General features: G+C 44.8%; 1 protein-coding gene across 1 annotated transcript in view; it reads right to left on the reverse strand.

Moving 5' to 3' along the window:
• AFAP1L1 (actin filament associated protein 1 like 1) overlaps window positions 1-11,726 on the reverse strand; it is a 96,997-nt gene extending 85,271 nt beyond the window's left edge. Inside the window, exon 1 of the mRNA XM_061616860.1 lies at window positions 11,468-11,726. Coding sequence (XP_061472844.1) covers window positions 11,468-11,498 — 31 coding nt within the window. The 5' untranslated portion in view covers window positions 11,499-11,726. The remainder of the gene's footprint in view (window positions 1-11,467) is intronic.
• Window positions 11,727-16,158: the final 4,432 nt, after the last annotated feature.

Here is a 16,158-nt window from a genome sequence, read left to right on the forward strand (position 1 = left end):
CCAGATGGGATTTCACTTCTCACTCCATGCTTGGAGATTAAGCAATAGACAGAGGGTCACCACCAACTTGAAGGCCTTCAAAGAGCAGAGACAAAGTGCCTCTGTACTGCATCACCCTCCCTGCCCCGCCCCCACATCCTGTGCACATACCAGAAGACTTAAGGGAGGGACAAGAACAGTGGTTACCACAAAATGATGATCAGAAACCAAGGCTACCCAAAATTTATGTAGTCTGACTTCTTTGTCAACATTATATGAAACCCTTGAAGAGCTTGGTGACCAAAGGGATTATTTGGAGGGGGTAATGACAGAACCTTGAATTGCTCAAGGGCAAGTTACATTTATTTAGGAACAAAAGGACAGAGGTCCAAGTATGTAAGAAAAATACAACAGGCCCTCCAGATGCTCTTTTTATTGTACATTCATGATGGTATCAGAGAAGGTATACGCGATACTGGTTCCAGTTAGGGTTGCCAGGTCCATGGCCTGAGACTGATTCTGCATCTTTAGGAGAAGAGAAAGTCAGCCAAGGGCAGGTGTTCCTGCAACTCTGTAATGGGAAAAACCACAAGGTGGAATTCTCCCTTCCTCCTGCACAACTTTTAAAGATACAGAAGACCTATTGGAGGCGCAACCAAGAGGTCTTCTGTATCTTTAAAAGTTATGCAGGGAGAAGGGAGAATTCCACCTTGTGGTTTTTCCCATTACAGAGTTGCAGGAACACCTGCCCTTGGCTGACTTTCTCTTCTCCTAAAGATGCAGAATCAGTCTCAGGCCATGAATCTGGCACCCTAGTTCCAATACAGTTTGTGCCTACAAAGGTTTGTGGGCAGACATACTGCTTCATTTTTTATATAGGTATGTAGCTTCCTGCTGAAATTCTGTAACTTTTCATGCCCCAAATCTTCCAGTGTGTATCCCACTTTTGTTGTGTTATAGTTCAAGAGTGCCCTTCCAGACATCAGTAAAGCAGTAACATTGGGGAAACTAATAAAGTCAAATGATGAGTGCTATAAATCACATGTGCCAATGACATGTTGCAAAACATAAGAAAATGCCAGTCTGGAAGGACCCAACAGTATTCTACGCAGATATAGTGACTTGTCATCAAGGTGTTCTGTCAGGGCCAAGATGTCTGAGATGTCTTTTTCTACTTTCAAATGCAAAGTCTGCCTATTTCAAAGGCTTACCTCATTAATTCACAGTAATGCCAAACGGGAGACAATTTGCGGGAGGAGGGGGAGATCTCTCAGGACTGAAGGAGACAGTGACAAAAGAATCTGAATTTGAACCAACAGCCAATTTTGAGCAATAGCTTTTGTGGACTTATGTATAATGAAGAATCCTTTTTCCTGCCCTGTAAATATTTTAATAGCTGTCAGACAAGATGGGACAGCATAAGTCTTTAAAGAACCGAGACAATAGATGTTAAGTGATTTGAATCTGCATTACAGACTACTAGTCTGGACTCTAGGACCCTACAGTCCAGGAGGCATTAAGAAAATGTTAGCCAATATGACCACAAACATTTGGACTACTGTCAAAAGGATTTTGGCTAAGTTGATCCCATTTGGGTTACTGTCAATATTCTTCCATTCTATAAAAACCGTTAATTGGGAATACAAGGTGGTGCACAGACAAGTGTAGGGAAACAACATGAGTGCCTTCCTGTTAATTCTGAAGAACACAATCCTTGAGCTAGGAGTACGGCTGAGCATTCTGTGCTTCCTAATGATCCTCCAAACAAGTTGGCGGCAGCAGGACTTTGCATTAGTCCATAGCAGTCCAGGTGCCAACTGCAGTTTATTATAAACAGGTTTTTTTAAAAAAGCCATTGAAGTTATCACAGAAGGCCCCCCAAATGACAGCAATTCCAAATACAGACATTCCCACTGTGTTTAAATAAGACTCATTTGGTCTTAAAAATGTAAATGTACTGCCTTCAAGTGGATTCCGACTTATGGTGACCCTATGAATAGGGTTTTCATGAGGCTGAGAGGCAGTGACTGGCCCAAGGTCACCCAGTGAGTTTCATGGCTGTGTGGGGATTCGAACCATGGTCTCCCAGGTCGTAGTCCAACACCTTAACCACTATGCCAGCCCTTAAACAGGAGGATGCCAAAATTACAGTTCCCCACTTTCACTTGGGGGGGGTAGAAGAGAGATATCTGTTGTTCTTCACTGGTGTACCATTTCACTTGTGCTGGCCCAAGACTTCCCACTCTGCCCTTTCACTCCTTTCCTCTTTCCAAATTTTGTATTTGAATGCTACAACAGAAGGCGGGTAGAGGAAAAGGAAAAAAAGAGTGAGGAATTGATTCCAGTGCTGCTGCCATGGTTGGAAGAAGGTTCTGTTTCATACTGCTAGGCCTCATGGCTATTCACCATTCCTTATCACTTTAAAACACCACAGGCAATAGACTATGATGGCCAGAGATTTCCAGAGGAAACAAGGCTGTGGATGTTCCCCTCATCATGGAATGGTCAATGATGTCACCACACCAGGGGCATTTTTGGGATGGGCACATGGGGCATACGTCCCAAATCCTTTTCTAAGTGTCCTGAGTGTTTCTGGGTCGGTAATGAATTTAGGAAATTGAATTCAGGGGGGAATCATCTGGGTTGCCGGGAAGAATATTAATTTGATAGAATAATTTAATATGACTTTACTTAGAGATTATTTGGGGGTAATGAAGGGGGGGATAACTGAAGGAAAATTGAATTTATATAAAGTATGATCTGTTGGAAAAGTAATTGGGGGTAAATGAAAAAATGAAGAGGAACTGATTTGGAGTGATCTGGGGTAGGGTGCAAGTAAATTAAACAATTTATCTAAGGTAATTTGGATGGGAGATTAGTTGGCTTGCCTTCTGCGATTTAAATTGTCAAACATTTATTTTACATAGCACATGCAAATTTATGGTGATGGGCGCATGCCTCAAATCCCTTAACATAGGAAGCTGCTTTATACAGAGCCAGATCATTGGTCCATCGAGCTCAGTATTGTCTACGCTGAATGGCAGTGGCTCTCCAGGATTTCAGACAAGATTCTCTCCTAGCTCTAGCTGGAGGTGCCGGGGATTGAACCTGAGACCTTCTGCATGCAAAGGAGATGCTCTGCCCTGAGCTACAGCCCTTCCCCCAAGTACCCAACAATGCTCCTGCCTCTCACCATTATGAAAAGCATATACAGTCTCATTTTACTAATGAAGCCACCAAATCTGAGCCACCATTTATGTTCTTCAGAGTTTGTGATTCAACGGATCATGTATTTAAAAATTAAGATTTTTCTCCAAGTCCTGGCTCTGATTTCTCCATGTTTGAGGAGATGCGCTTCACTAGGGCACTAAGAGCAACACAGCTTCCAGCTGCACTTCCACAGCAGAACTTTTTATGAACAAGATATGCAAATCAGGTTCATTGCCTCTAAGCAAAGTATGCACATGGTTATCTGCAGATTTGGCTCATGGTATTTCTGAAGTGGCTTTCAGGACTCAACACACTCCCCACTGGGGAAGCAAGGCAGTCAGAATGCCCAAGAAAAACATTGCAAGAGGCATTCCCTTATCGATAGTCAGCAGAAATACTTCCTGTTTCAGGAGGGATGCAGGAATGACGCTGTGCCAAGCCATTTGCCTTGAGAGCTGGCTGAGTAACAGGATGCAGGCCCCAAGTACAGCATGGGCCAGTCCCCGAATGCTCAATAGCTTACAGCTGGGAAGGAGGAGATCACTTCGTTTCCATTGAGGAAGCATCACCCATCCTTTTACATGAAGGAAAAAGAACTCTTGGCCTTCAGAGATCCGCGATGTGGCGATGGGTTTACACAACTGTTCAAACTTCACAGGCCCAAAGATCACCCCACTGCCTTGCCTGTAGGGCTGATCTGGAAAGGGGCAGTGGACTTTCCTTCCTAAGAACATAAGAACATAAGAAGAGCCTGCTGGATCAGGCCAGTGGCCCATCTAGTCCAGCATCCTGTTCTCACAGTGGCCAACCAGGTGCCTGGGGGAAGCCCGCAAACAGGACCCGAGTGCAAGAACACTCTCCCCTCCTGAGGCTTCCAGCAACTGGTTTTCAGAAGCATGCTGCCTCTGACTAGGGTGGCAGAGCAGAGCCATCACAGCTAGTAGCCATTGATAGCCCTGTCCTCCATGAATTTGTCTAATCTTCTTTTAAAGCCGTCCAAGCTGGTGGCCATTACTGCATCTTGTGGGAGCAAATTCCATAGTTTAACTATGCGCTGAGTAAAGAAGTACTTCCTTTTGTCTGTCCTGAATCTTCCAACATTCAGCTTCTTTGAATGTCCACGAGTTCTAGTATTATGAGAGAGGGAGAAGAACTTTTCTCTATCCACTTTCTCAATGCCATGCATAATTTTATACACTTCTATCATGTCTCCTCTGACCCGCCTTTTCTCTAAACTAAAAAGCCCCAAATGCTGCAACCTTTCCTCGTAAGGGAGTCGCTCCATCCCCTTGATCATTCTGGTTGCCCTCTTCTGAACCTTTTCCAACTCTATAATATCCTTTTTGAGATGAGGCGACCAGAACTGTACACAGTATTCCAAATGCGGCCGCACCATAGATTTATACAACGGCATTATGATATCGGCTGTTTTATTTTCAATACCTTTCCTAATGATCGCTAGCATGGAATTTGCCTTTTTCACAGCTGCCGCACACTGGGTCGACATTTTCATCGTGCTGTCCACTACAACCCCGAGGTCTCTCTCCTGGTCGGTCACCGCCAGTTCAGACCCCATGAGCGTATATGTGAAATTAAGATTTTTTGCTCCAATATGCATAATTTTACACTTGTTTATATTGAATTGCATTTGCCATTTTTCCGCCCATTCACTCAGTTTGGAGAGGTCTTTTTGGAGCTCTTCGCAATCCCTTTTTGTTTTAACAACCCTGAACAATTTAGTGTCATCAGCAAACTTGGCCACTTCACTGCTCACTCCTAATTCTAGGTCATTAATGAACAAGTTGAAAAGTACAGGTCCCAATACCGATCCTTGAGGGACTCCACTTTCTACAGCCCTCCATTGGGAGAACTGTCCATTTATTCCTACTCTCTGCTTTCTGCTTCTTAACCAATTCCTTATCCACAAGAGGACCTCTCCTCTTATTCCATGACTGCTAAGCTTCCTCAGAAGCCTTTGGTGAGGTACCTTGTCAAACGCTTTTTGAAAGTCTATGTACACTATGTCCACTGGATCACCTCTATCTATATGCTTGTTGACACTCTCAAAGAATTCTAATAGGTTACTGAGACAGGACTTTCCCTTGCAGAAGCCATGCTGGCTCTGCTTCAGCAAGGCTTGTTCTTCTATGTGCTTAGTTAATCTAGCTTTAATAATACTTTCTACCAGTTTTCCAGGGACAGAAGTTAAGCTAACTGGCCTGTAATTTCCGGGATCCCCTCTGGATCCCTTTTTGAAGATTGGCGTTACATTTGCCACCTTCCAGTCCTCAGGCACGGAGGAGGACCCAAGGGACAAGTTACATATTTTAGTTAGCAGATCAGCAATTTCACATTTGAGTTCTTTGAGAACTCTCGGGTGGATGCCATGCGGGCCCGGTGATTTGTCAGTTTTTATATTGTCCATTAAGCTTAGAACTTCCTCTCTCGTTACCACTATTTGTCTCAGTTCCTCAGAATCCCTTCCTGCAAATGTTAGTTCAGGTTCAGGGATCTGCCCTATATCTTCCACTGTGAAGACAGATGCAAAGAATTCATTTAGCTTCTCTGCAATCTCCTTATCGTTCTTTAGTACACCTTTGACTCCCTTATCATCCAAGGGTCCAATCGTCTCCCTAGATGGTCTCCTGCTTTGAATGTATTTATAGAATTTTTTGTTGTTGGTTTTTATGTTCTTAGCAATGTGCTCCTCAAATTGTTTTTTAGCATCCCTTATTGTCTTCTTGCATTTCTTTTGCCAGAGTTTGTGTTCTTTTTTATTTTCTTCATTCGGACAAGACTTCCATTTTCTGAAGGAAGACTTTTTGCCTCTAAGAGCTTCCTTGACTTTGCTCGTTAACCATGCTGGCATCTTCTTGGCCCTGGCGGTACCTTTTCTGATCTGCGGTATGCACTCCAGTTGAGCTTCTAATATAGTGTTTTTAAACAACTTCCAAGCATTTTCGAGTGATGTGACCCTCTGGACTTTGTTTTTCAGCTTTCTTTTTACCAATCCCCTCATTTTTGTGAAGTTTCCTCTTTTGAAGTCAAATGTGACCGTGTTGGATTTTCTTGGCAATTGGCCAGTTACATGTATGTTTAATTTAATAGCACTGTGGTCACTGCTCCCAATCGGTTCAACAACACTTACATCTCGCACCAGGTCCCGGTCCCCACTGAGGATTAAGTCCAGGGTTGCCGTCCCTCTGGTCGGTTCCATGACCAACTGATCTAGGGAATAGTCATTTAGAATATCTAGAAACTTTGCTTCTTTGTCATGACTGGAACACAGTCTATGTCCGGGTAGTTGAAGTCACCCATTACTACCACATTTCCTAGTTTGGATGCTTCCTCAATTTCATATCTCATCTCCAGGTCTCCCTGAGCATTTTGATCAGGGGGACGATAGATCGTTCCCAGTATTAAGTCCCTCCTGGGGCATGGTATCACCACCCACAACGATTCTGTGGAGGAGTCTGCCTCTTTTGGGGTTTCGAGCTTGCTGGATTCAATGCCTTCTTTCACGTATAGAGCGACTCCGCCACCAATACGTCCTTCCCTGTCCTTCCGATATAGTTTATATCCAGGGATAACCATATCCCACTGGTTTTCTCCATTCCACCAGGTCTCCGTTATGCTCACTATATCAATGCTCTCCTCTAAGACCAAGACCAAGCACTCCAGTTCTCCCATCTTGGTTCGCAGGCTCCTAGCATTAGCGTACAGGCACTTGTAAGCAGTGTCTCTCTTCAAGTGTCTTTGGCACTTGTGGTTAGGCCTGTGGTAATTTTGCTCTTCTGAATTTATATCCTGTGCCCCTGCTCTCACAATGCCTACTTCTAGGCCTACCCCTTTTAAAATTTCATCATTTCTTTGGTTTTTATCCCAGGGGGGAGGTTTATTCCGAACCGGACCTTTCTCAGCTCCTGTCGGGTTTCCCCCCTCAGTCAGTTTAAAAGCTGCTCTGCCACCTTTTTAATTTTAAGTGCCAGCAGTCTGGTTCCATTCTGGTTCAAGTGGAGCCCGTCCCTTTTGTACAGGCCCGGCTTGTCCCAAAATGTTCCCCAGTGCCTAACAAATCCAAACCCTTCCACCTGACACCATCGTCTCATCCACGCATTGAGACTGCAAAGCTGGGTCTGTCTGTCTGGTCCTGCGCGTGGAACCGGTAGCATTTCAGAGAAAGCCACCTTGGAGGTCCTGGCTTTCAGCATCCTACCTACCAACCTAAATTTTGCTTCCAGGACCTCACGGCTGCATTTCCCCATGTCGTTGGTGCCAATGTGCACCACGACCACTGACTCCTTCCCAGCACTGTCTACCAAACTATCTAAACGACGGGCAATATCCGCAACCTTCGCACCAGGCAGGCAAAACACCTTGCGGTCTACACGCCCATCACACACCCCACTGTCTATGTTCCTAATGATCGAATCACCCACTACAAGGATCCCTCCACCCCCTGGAGATATATCCTCGGCACGAGAGGATAGCTGCTCATCCCCCAAGGAATGGGTCCCTTCTAAGGGATCGTTTCCCTCTTCCTCAGCTGGATGCTCTCCTTCCCCGAGACCATCGTTCTCCATGATAGCAGGAGAGCTATCATCGTTGGAGTGGGACACAGCTATAACGTCCCTGAAGGCCTCCTCCACACACCTCTCTGCCTCTCTCAGCTTTTCCAGGTCCGCCATCTTGGCCTCAAGGAAATGAAGTCGTTCCCAGAGAGCCAGGAGCTCATTGCACTGACAGCACACCCACGACTTCTGTCCAACAGGCAGATAGTCGTACATGCTGCAGGCGGTGCAAAACACTGGAAAGCCCCCACACCCCTGCTGGCTTCTTACCTGCATAGTTTTGTTTAAGGTTTATTACGTCAATGGGTTGGAGATTGCGGTTTAGTTGAGGTCAGGGAACAGACGGGCAGAGTGGGGGGCCCAGGCCTCCTCGCTCTGCTGCTTAACTCGCCTTGACGCTTTGTCAGCTGGGGCCTTGATGCTTCGTCAGCTGGGGCTCCCTCTAGCTCGTCTTCCTATTTCTCCATGAATTCTGTGCCACCCTTGCCCTGCAGACAGCAGTCCAGGGTTATATTGGCATTCTCCCTCCTGTCTAGAGACACCTCTCCACCCTTAAAAAAAGAAAAAAGAAAGAAAGTGCAACCCTCAGCAGAAGCCTATGGCAGACAAGTGCAGAAAAGGGTTTATTTATAGCCACAAATCATAGCGAGAAACTTACTGAGACTGCCACAGCTGCCCAGACTGTTGCTGGAATGTGTTCGCTGTATATAGAAGAGATATACATAGCATTTCCAGACACAAACAGTTAAGATTCCACTCTGCACCACTGTCCCACTTCATTGTGAGAGGGGTGAGAAACAGAGAGATAATGCTACAGACTCTCACATTGCTCTCTCCAAAAGCGGGGCTAAGATAAAAATAGGGGGGGGAAAAGTGGATTGCGATCATTGTCATCAATGAATTCTTACCCAAAAATGGTTTTTAAAGTAAGAGTTACCGTTCATTCCATTAACTGTGGACAGCAGCAAGACACACATACCTTTTGCTCCTAACACACAGCCACAAAATCTCAGTTCTTGCAAAGCATTGCACCTGCAAGGAAGTTTTGTCATGAGTAAGCATGACAGGTTGCCACGGAACAGACACATTCTCTCTCCTGTCATGACTCTTTTCCTGCCTTGTTCCTCCGCTTATCTTTGTGTGAACTAAAAACACACCGTGAACAGCAGAGGAAAAAGCAAAGGCTATGAGAGGGCAGAGCCTCACAGCCAAGTTCAGCAAGGTAGCCAATGTATCTACCATGTTCTGGCATACACAAACACCACTGTTGTGAGCCTTCAAAAAGCTGCTCCAAGTCAAGAGCAGTGCTCTAGAAATCGATTGTTGCTCGTGGAGTTCTGCCCACCCTGGCTTTTACACAAGTGCCTCTCTAAACAGCACCAGCAGCTCAAATGCCTTTCCTCATGCAGCTTCCACAAAGGTGTGTGTGGGGGGAAATCAGCCCAGGAACAGAGAAGGACTCTAGTTCTTTAACTTAAGAGGGGTCTATTCATACAACCATCCTAACACCAAAAGTCAAATGTTGCATATGATCAACTTGCCATGGGCTGGCAAATACTATGTGATAGGGTCAAGACAGATATCAGATCCATTACATCAAAAAGCAGATCCTCAAGATTTTTCCACAGGATTCCACCAAAACCAAGCTCATTTCCAGCAATACCATCATGCACCTAATGGTTACATGTTGTTACATGAGCTCTCCCTGCTTGCTGGCCTCTTTCTACCTGGCCTGGAAGGGTGGGGCCTTGACTGACTGCAGCTGTAAAAGGTATCACTACCTGAAGATGCCAGAGACCACCTTGAACGTGGGGTATTGGTTCAGGGGCTTCTGTTTGGGTAAAAGTTTAATTTCTGATGGTTGGCTTTTTGTTTTGCTGTTATTGGGATTATGATTCTGTATTTTATTGTTGGATTTAATTAGGAATTATAAGGATGTGTCAATTTATTGTATTTTTATGATGTTTTTGTTAACTTATTGACTATTTGAATCTATTTCTTATAGTGAGTTGTGTAACTTTTTTCTGTTCATGTTGTGAGCTGCCTTGTGCATAAATTGTTATGGAAAGGTGGCATACAAATAAATTTATTATTATTATTATTATTATTATTATTTTCTTTATTCCACTTTTATCTGTCTATTCCTCCAAGCTCAGGGTGGCTTACAAGGCTCTTCCTCCCCAATTTTATCCTCACAAGCAACCCTGCGAGGTAGGTTAGGCTGAGAGACAGAGAGAGAAAGAGACTGGCCCAGAGTCACCTAGTGAGCTTCATGGCTTAGCGGGGTTCTTTGAACCTGTGTCTCCCTGCTCCTAGCCCAGTACAAAAACCACTACTGCCACCCTAGACCCTCATAACAAGCCTCCACTGATGTCAGGTGAGTAATGCCGCTCCAAAACAGCGCGGAGATCTTCAAAACACCTATCACCTGATATGGTCACTTTAATTGGAGAGGCTAATCAGCTTTCCTGCTCCACCATCTCAAGCAGAAGAGATGTCTCTCGATGCTGCATCTTATTCGAGAGGGAAGGCTGCAACCCAGCGCAAGTTTACTTGGGACTAAGCCCCACTGAACTAATGGGATTTGCTTCCAGGGAGACACGCACGGGATGGGGCCGAACGTAATCTAATGCGCGTACATTGTGTGCGTACAGGCCACAACTAAGCAGCTCCTGATGGCGTTTTGCACAGGATGCTAAACACAACAATCCCTCCTGGTCGCGATCGTCACTACATTAGGTCTTAGGTCATCCTCGCTATTGGTATAGTAAGAGTGAAGAAATACTGAAATCTGGAGGGAGCCAAGGGGATTCTTCCAGAGCAATTTGGCAACCGCGCGCGCCCACCCCCAAGCGCCCGGGGTTACACAAAGCCCCATCAAGACAATGCCGTTTTCTAACCATTTGAGGGCGTACATCTCGCCTGTGTTGTTTTTTAACACGCCTATCTCACCCGAAAGCGCTTCTTCCCATAGATCTAAGCTCTCCTACGATTATGTTGTCACACGTTTACTATTTTAAAAAATAATAATAATCAAAATCCCATTTGACCACCTATTTTACTTCATGGTAACAAATCTGTGATTTGTTCCCACGCACACACCAGCTATCGATTTTTAATCTCTCCCCCCCACGTTCAAGCCCACAATGGTCCATCCCCACGCGAAACGTGCAGTGAATGCGAGCACACGTGGGCGTGGCACGCTTCACCTTCTGATCTGAATATTGAACGAGGTACACATCACCAGCGCACGAGCCGTAGGGTTATAATGAATGAATGACACGCTCCGTCTTTAAGTTGAGGCTTCCCGTATACGGATCACCAAAGACTGAGCTGGTGCACAACGATCTTTACAGGGGAGGGTTCACTTTCACACGCGGAGTCAGCAGGAGCCGGCGGTACTACACGGGGCGAAATAAATAGAAGCCCCCGCTCCCCAACCCCATCCAAGTTCCTCCAAGAGGAAAGGGAAGATCCCTCGAGTGTTCCGCCGTCGCCAGCTTCCCAATTACGCGGTAACAAGTGTTCACCCCATCCGAAGCAACCATCCCCCGGCAAACCGATAAGACGTTCTCCCGCAACACCACCATCCTCTTACCCTCAACAAACTCAAGATTGTAAACCGATGCAAAACCCCAGGTCGGAGCAAAACAATCGGATCAATGTAGGCAGCCGCCATCTGGGCGCTGCCGCGGTGCTTTGCTTACCGCTGAGTCTGTCCATGGTGCTCCAGGGCATGAACGAGCAAGGGAGAGGTGGCGGTCCGCGTCGCGCCCGCTTCCTTCGCGGAGAAGATCGCTCTGCGCGCCCCCACCGAGCGCGCTTGGCTCAGGCACTGATTAGCCAGATGGATGCGCCCGGCTCCTCCGGCACACAAACGTCAACCTTTAAACCGACTCCCGCAGCTCGCCCAGTCCCTCCCTGCCGCTTCCTCCGCGCAAGGAAACCGGGTCTTAGCGCCCTTCCAGCAGGACGCGCCACTCCACTCCACTCCCTCTGCTGCGCGAACCTCAGCTGGGACAGGGGGCTCGGCTCGAGTAGCTCGCCCCGCCCTTCTGGATCAGGTGCGGCCATCTGTATACAATGACAGCAGCCTGAACGACTCTGCTGAAGGATAAGGCCCGGCTCTCTCTCTCTCTTCCTTTGCCACGGTAGGGTCGGCGTCTCCCACATCTGGATATGCCCTCACACAAAAGCCTTCCTGAACTTCTCTTGGCTCACTTCTTTTTCTTCCTCTTTCATTCAAGGGTAGCGTTAGATCCAGGGCTTTTTTTTGATGGGCAGCCAAATCCAAAATGGGCAGTTACAAGAAAAAATGGGCAGTTCAAAAAGAACATTTGGGCCATTCAAGTCATCCACAAGTTGCATTATATTAGGTGATATAAAAAAACCCTGACTGATATCATAGAACACCAGACCCTGATGGAGCATGCACATTTCTCTCGCCCCCCCAAAAAAACACTCCCTGCAGACTCCACTGTTACTCTGTCCCCTGTATTCACCAGATTCTAGAATGAAGGAAATAATTCTAGAACATGGAGACTCCTTTCCTGACAAGACATGTGATGTTGTCATTGTTATTGATAAGGATGGCCATGCCAGAAATATCCAATTTGACATTCTTAACAAGAGCCTTACTGGGGCAAAGCTACATGAAACATTTGAGCCTGAAAGTATCGTCACAGAACTTATTCTTAGTTTTTTAAATATCCCTCCTTCCAAATAAAGCTTTGTCGGAATTCATGATGCTTGGCTATAACACTGTTCTGCGTTAGTGCTGTCAAATTCCCAGTTCTGAGGATTTATCTCCCACTCTTTGTAGGCTTCTAAATGTCATGGAATGTGATTCTCAAACAAGAAAGCATGTATGTGCACATGAAGAAAATGTTGCAGAGTAGGTTATTTTATCTCATCTCAAGGAGGACAGACACGACTGTGAGGTTTAAACTGGTTCTTTATTGAAGAACATCAGTCATTACTTGTTACAACAGGAAGCAAGGAAGAAATAAAGGGGGGGGGAGAAACTAAACACACAACTCAGGAAGACCACTCAGCTTCCTGAGCTCAGGTACGTTCACCCTTTAGTGGCTTTCCCTCTGATTACAATGGGTTGTAGTTAAAGGCTGTTGCTTATTCCAATAGAAAATGTGCAAGTGTATTGTAACTGTAGTTTTGTGCACAAATTATAATCACCACTGGGTAGCTCTATATTTTCCTTTTTGAAAGCCCTGCTTGCCTCTAATGGACTCTAGTCCACCAAAGCTTATTCTGTCAAAACTGTGTTGAGCCCCTCCAGACTGGTGTTTTACAGTGGGTGTATTTGGCAACATATTCTTGGCACAATAATAATGTGTTAGTAATGGATGTATTCTACTTTATTAGTTGTTTTGCAAAGTTTCCCCACTGATACCACATTATTGCTGTCTGGAGGGGCTATACTACAACAGACGTGGGACAACCCCCTGCACCCCAGAACATTTGTGGTATTAGGACTGCCCCAAAACTTTTGTGGGTGCAAATAATATTGAAAGTGCGATCACATATGGCTTCCCCAATAGCATCACAAGCCCAAATCATAATGAATGCACAATAAAACAAATGATGCCTGGAAGTATTTAAGATGGAAGAAGCCACAAGATTATTTCTAGTTTTTGAGGAAGCCCCAAGAATCTTTCTTCTTCATGTATATCACTTCTGTGTAGGAAACTCTACGCACCAGACATATATTGCCAACCTGTGACGAATACACTCATGTCTATTTTACCAAGTGTCTGATCATGCAGGATGGTGTATGCATAACTAGACCGCTATGCAGGAAAACCATCAGGTGCCTTAAAGTGACCGTCACAGGCTCTGCACCATCTTATCAGCTCCTTGCTGTATCCAGCATGCAACCTCATGCTGTACAGTTAGTTGTGCCTAAGTTTAAATCAATGGGCTTATTTGGCATGCCCAGCAGCATACAATGGGAACTGTAAACCTACTTCAGCTAATCTTGCTGAACTCAAATGAGATTTGGATACCTGCACCCATTCCATGCCATCTCATATATGTGGGTATGTGTGTTTGAGTGTGTGTGTTTAATAAAAAATCACTGGGCTATGTAGTCAGTACTGAGGGCAGATATACAATACAGTGATTAAATGATTCGGCTTACACATAAGAAATCTCAAGAGGTATAGAAGCATATCTAATTAACTATATACATTTAGTCCAAAATATCTCTCCAATGTTCCATGAGCAGTTAGTGGTCCTGGATGTCTGTTGTTCCTATGTATTAATGCATGTAATAAAAGGATCCCACTTTCAATAAAGTTGTCTGCTTCTGATAGTCCAGTAGCCCTTTGAAGTTGCTGTGTTAATTTCTCAGATAATGCAGTATTCCATAGTTGTTGGCACCACAAATCTAAGGGAAGTTCTCTTGTTTTTCCATTGTTTTGCTCTTTCTAGTCTTGCTGGCACCAACATGAGGTAGTAACTCATTATCAAATATGGACATAACATTCCATGTCTGATCTCTTGGATGACAGAAGCAAAATTGGAAGGGCTGGTGATAAACCCAAGAGCAAGGCTTGTGGAATGGCCACGGGCTGCTAGTGTTCAGGGCCAAAATAGCATGTCCATGCCCAACTGATGAATAAAAATAGAAAATAATTATTAAGATAAGAGAAAAAGACTTTTGGGATAGACAATATTTACTCTCAATTTTCCTTTCATTGGAAGAATGTCTAGTAGAGACTTCTCTAACTTCCCCATAGCATGTAATTGGAAGCACTTCAGAAGTTCTTGTTATTTTTTAAAATATACATATATTTATTTAAAAGACAAAGCACACAAAACCATATATTTGGGATATGATTCACAGTCCACTCAGCTCGGTGTAGGCCCACTGAAGTTATGTTTCATGAATGATTCATTTGATGGCTTGTCACAAACTAGAAAGCTTTTTCACTTTGTGGTCAGTCATACTAACATCACCCCCAAGGGAGGTGGTGGTCCAGGCATTCTGCTGGCACATGAATCAGGTCTGGAGGGTAAAAGTTCAAGTCTGATGCTAATTGCAGGTGCGTATGACTGTTCTCAGTTGTAAATTTGTTAATGTCTGTTCTCAATTGCCATTTTTTCTTTGCAATAATTTTCTTCACTGTCTTACTTAAGTAATAGATTGCATTACACTAAAAACTGCTCTCTCAGAGTCCTGCTAGCCATTGGTTTTGGATTCATTTTGCTTATATTCCAAGCAGAACAAGAATTTTCTTCAAGAGACTAATCTGTGGAATCAAGTTGCCTGAGGTTTGTAATACTAGAAGTGTAGAAGTAACAAGGGAGGGTAAGATCTTTAACGGTGAGTCTGATATCTGTGCCTTGGGATGGTTTTGCTTCTAGTTTTACTGAACTATAGAGCAGGCAGAGGAAGCAGACAAGAATGGAGGTCTGACTCCAGTGCCATAGTAGTTGTGTGTAATGGACTCTCCTGTTTCTGTTCAGGAGAGCTTCAAATACCTGTTGCCTGTGCTGTTTTTGCCCATCCCCTTTGAACTGATGGTCTCTGTGGTTTTTTGTTGTAATCAAGCACTTTATATACTACCACACTGCATCAGTAGGCATTATAGATGGTTCTTATGAGAGTACCAATGCAGCTTAGATTCAACTGGAAATTCTAGAAGTGTGTGAAGGTTCCAGTCTATACTGGCAATGCAACACTTCCTGGAGATGTGCATTCATACTGAGTCTTGTTGATTTGAACTGATTAAATATTTTTGGTTTCAATTGATTCCACATTTTTGGAGTTTTGGTCCCAGGGACTAAAGACACACGAGGGCACCACATTACTGAAGCTAAGTAGGCCTGGGCCTTCTCAGTGCCTGGCTGGCTGGCTGACCACCCAGTAACTGCATGTATGACACCTTGGGTTCTAACATGAAAACGGTGGATACAGACATACCCTTATTATTTCATGATCTCCCCGAGATGAAAATTTCCAACATCTTAAAATTGGAGTCATTGGGCAGTAAATATGATTGATTGTTGCAATGCAGCCAATTAGGATGACAACTTTAAAATAGGTGTTTACTTCTGTGTATCTCTTAAGATGAGCAGAAGCTAGAAAGTAATGTGACTTGGGGCTTTTTAGAGATGAGAGGTGATTAGCACTTCGATTGCTGCTTTCCTTGCTAGGGGAATGCGAGAGGCTTGCTACTACATTTTGGCTTTTTCCAGACATGAGGAACCTCAGACCTGGGAATGCAGCCTTTGGGATGTCTTTGTGTGGCCCTTGGCATTCTTCCCAGGCCACATCCCTTCCTGCCCCTGCTTTGCACCCTCCTGGCATCTTGTTGCTGTCTGGACGGGGCTGCGTTCTTGAACTCTGTTCATGCTTCCTGCTCGCCTGGATGGA

This window comes from Rhineura floridana, chromosome 3, assembly GCF_030035675.1.
Source record: "Rhineura floridana isolate rRhiFlo1 chromosome 3, rRhiFlo1.hap2, whole genome shotgun sequence".
Taxonomy (NCBI): Eukaryota; Metazoa; Chordata; class Lepidosauria; order Squamata; family Rhineuridae; genus Rhineura; species Rhineura floridana.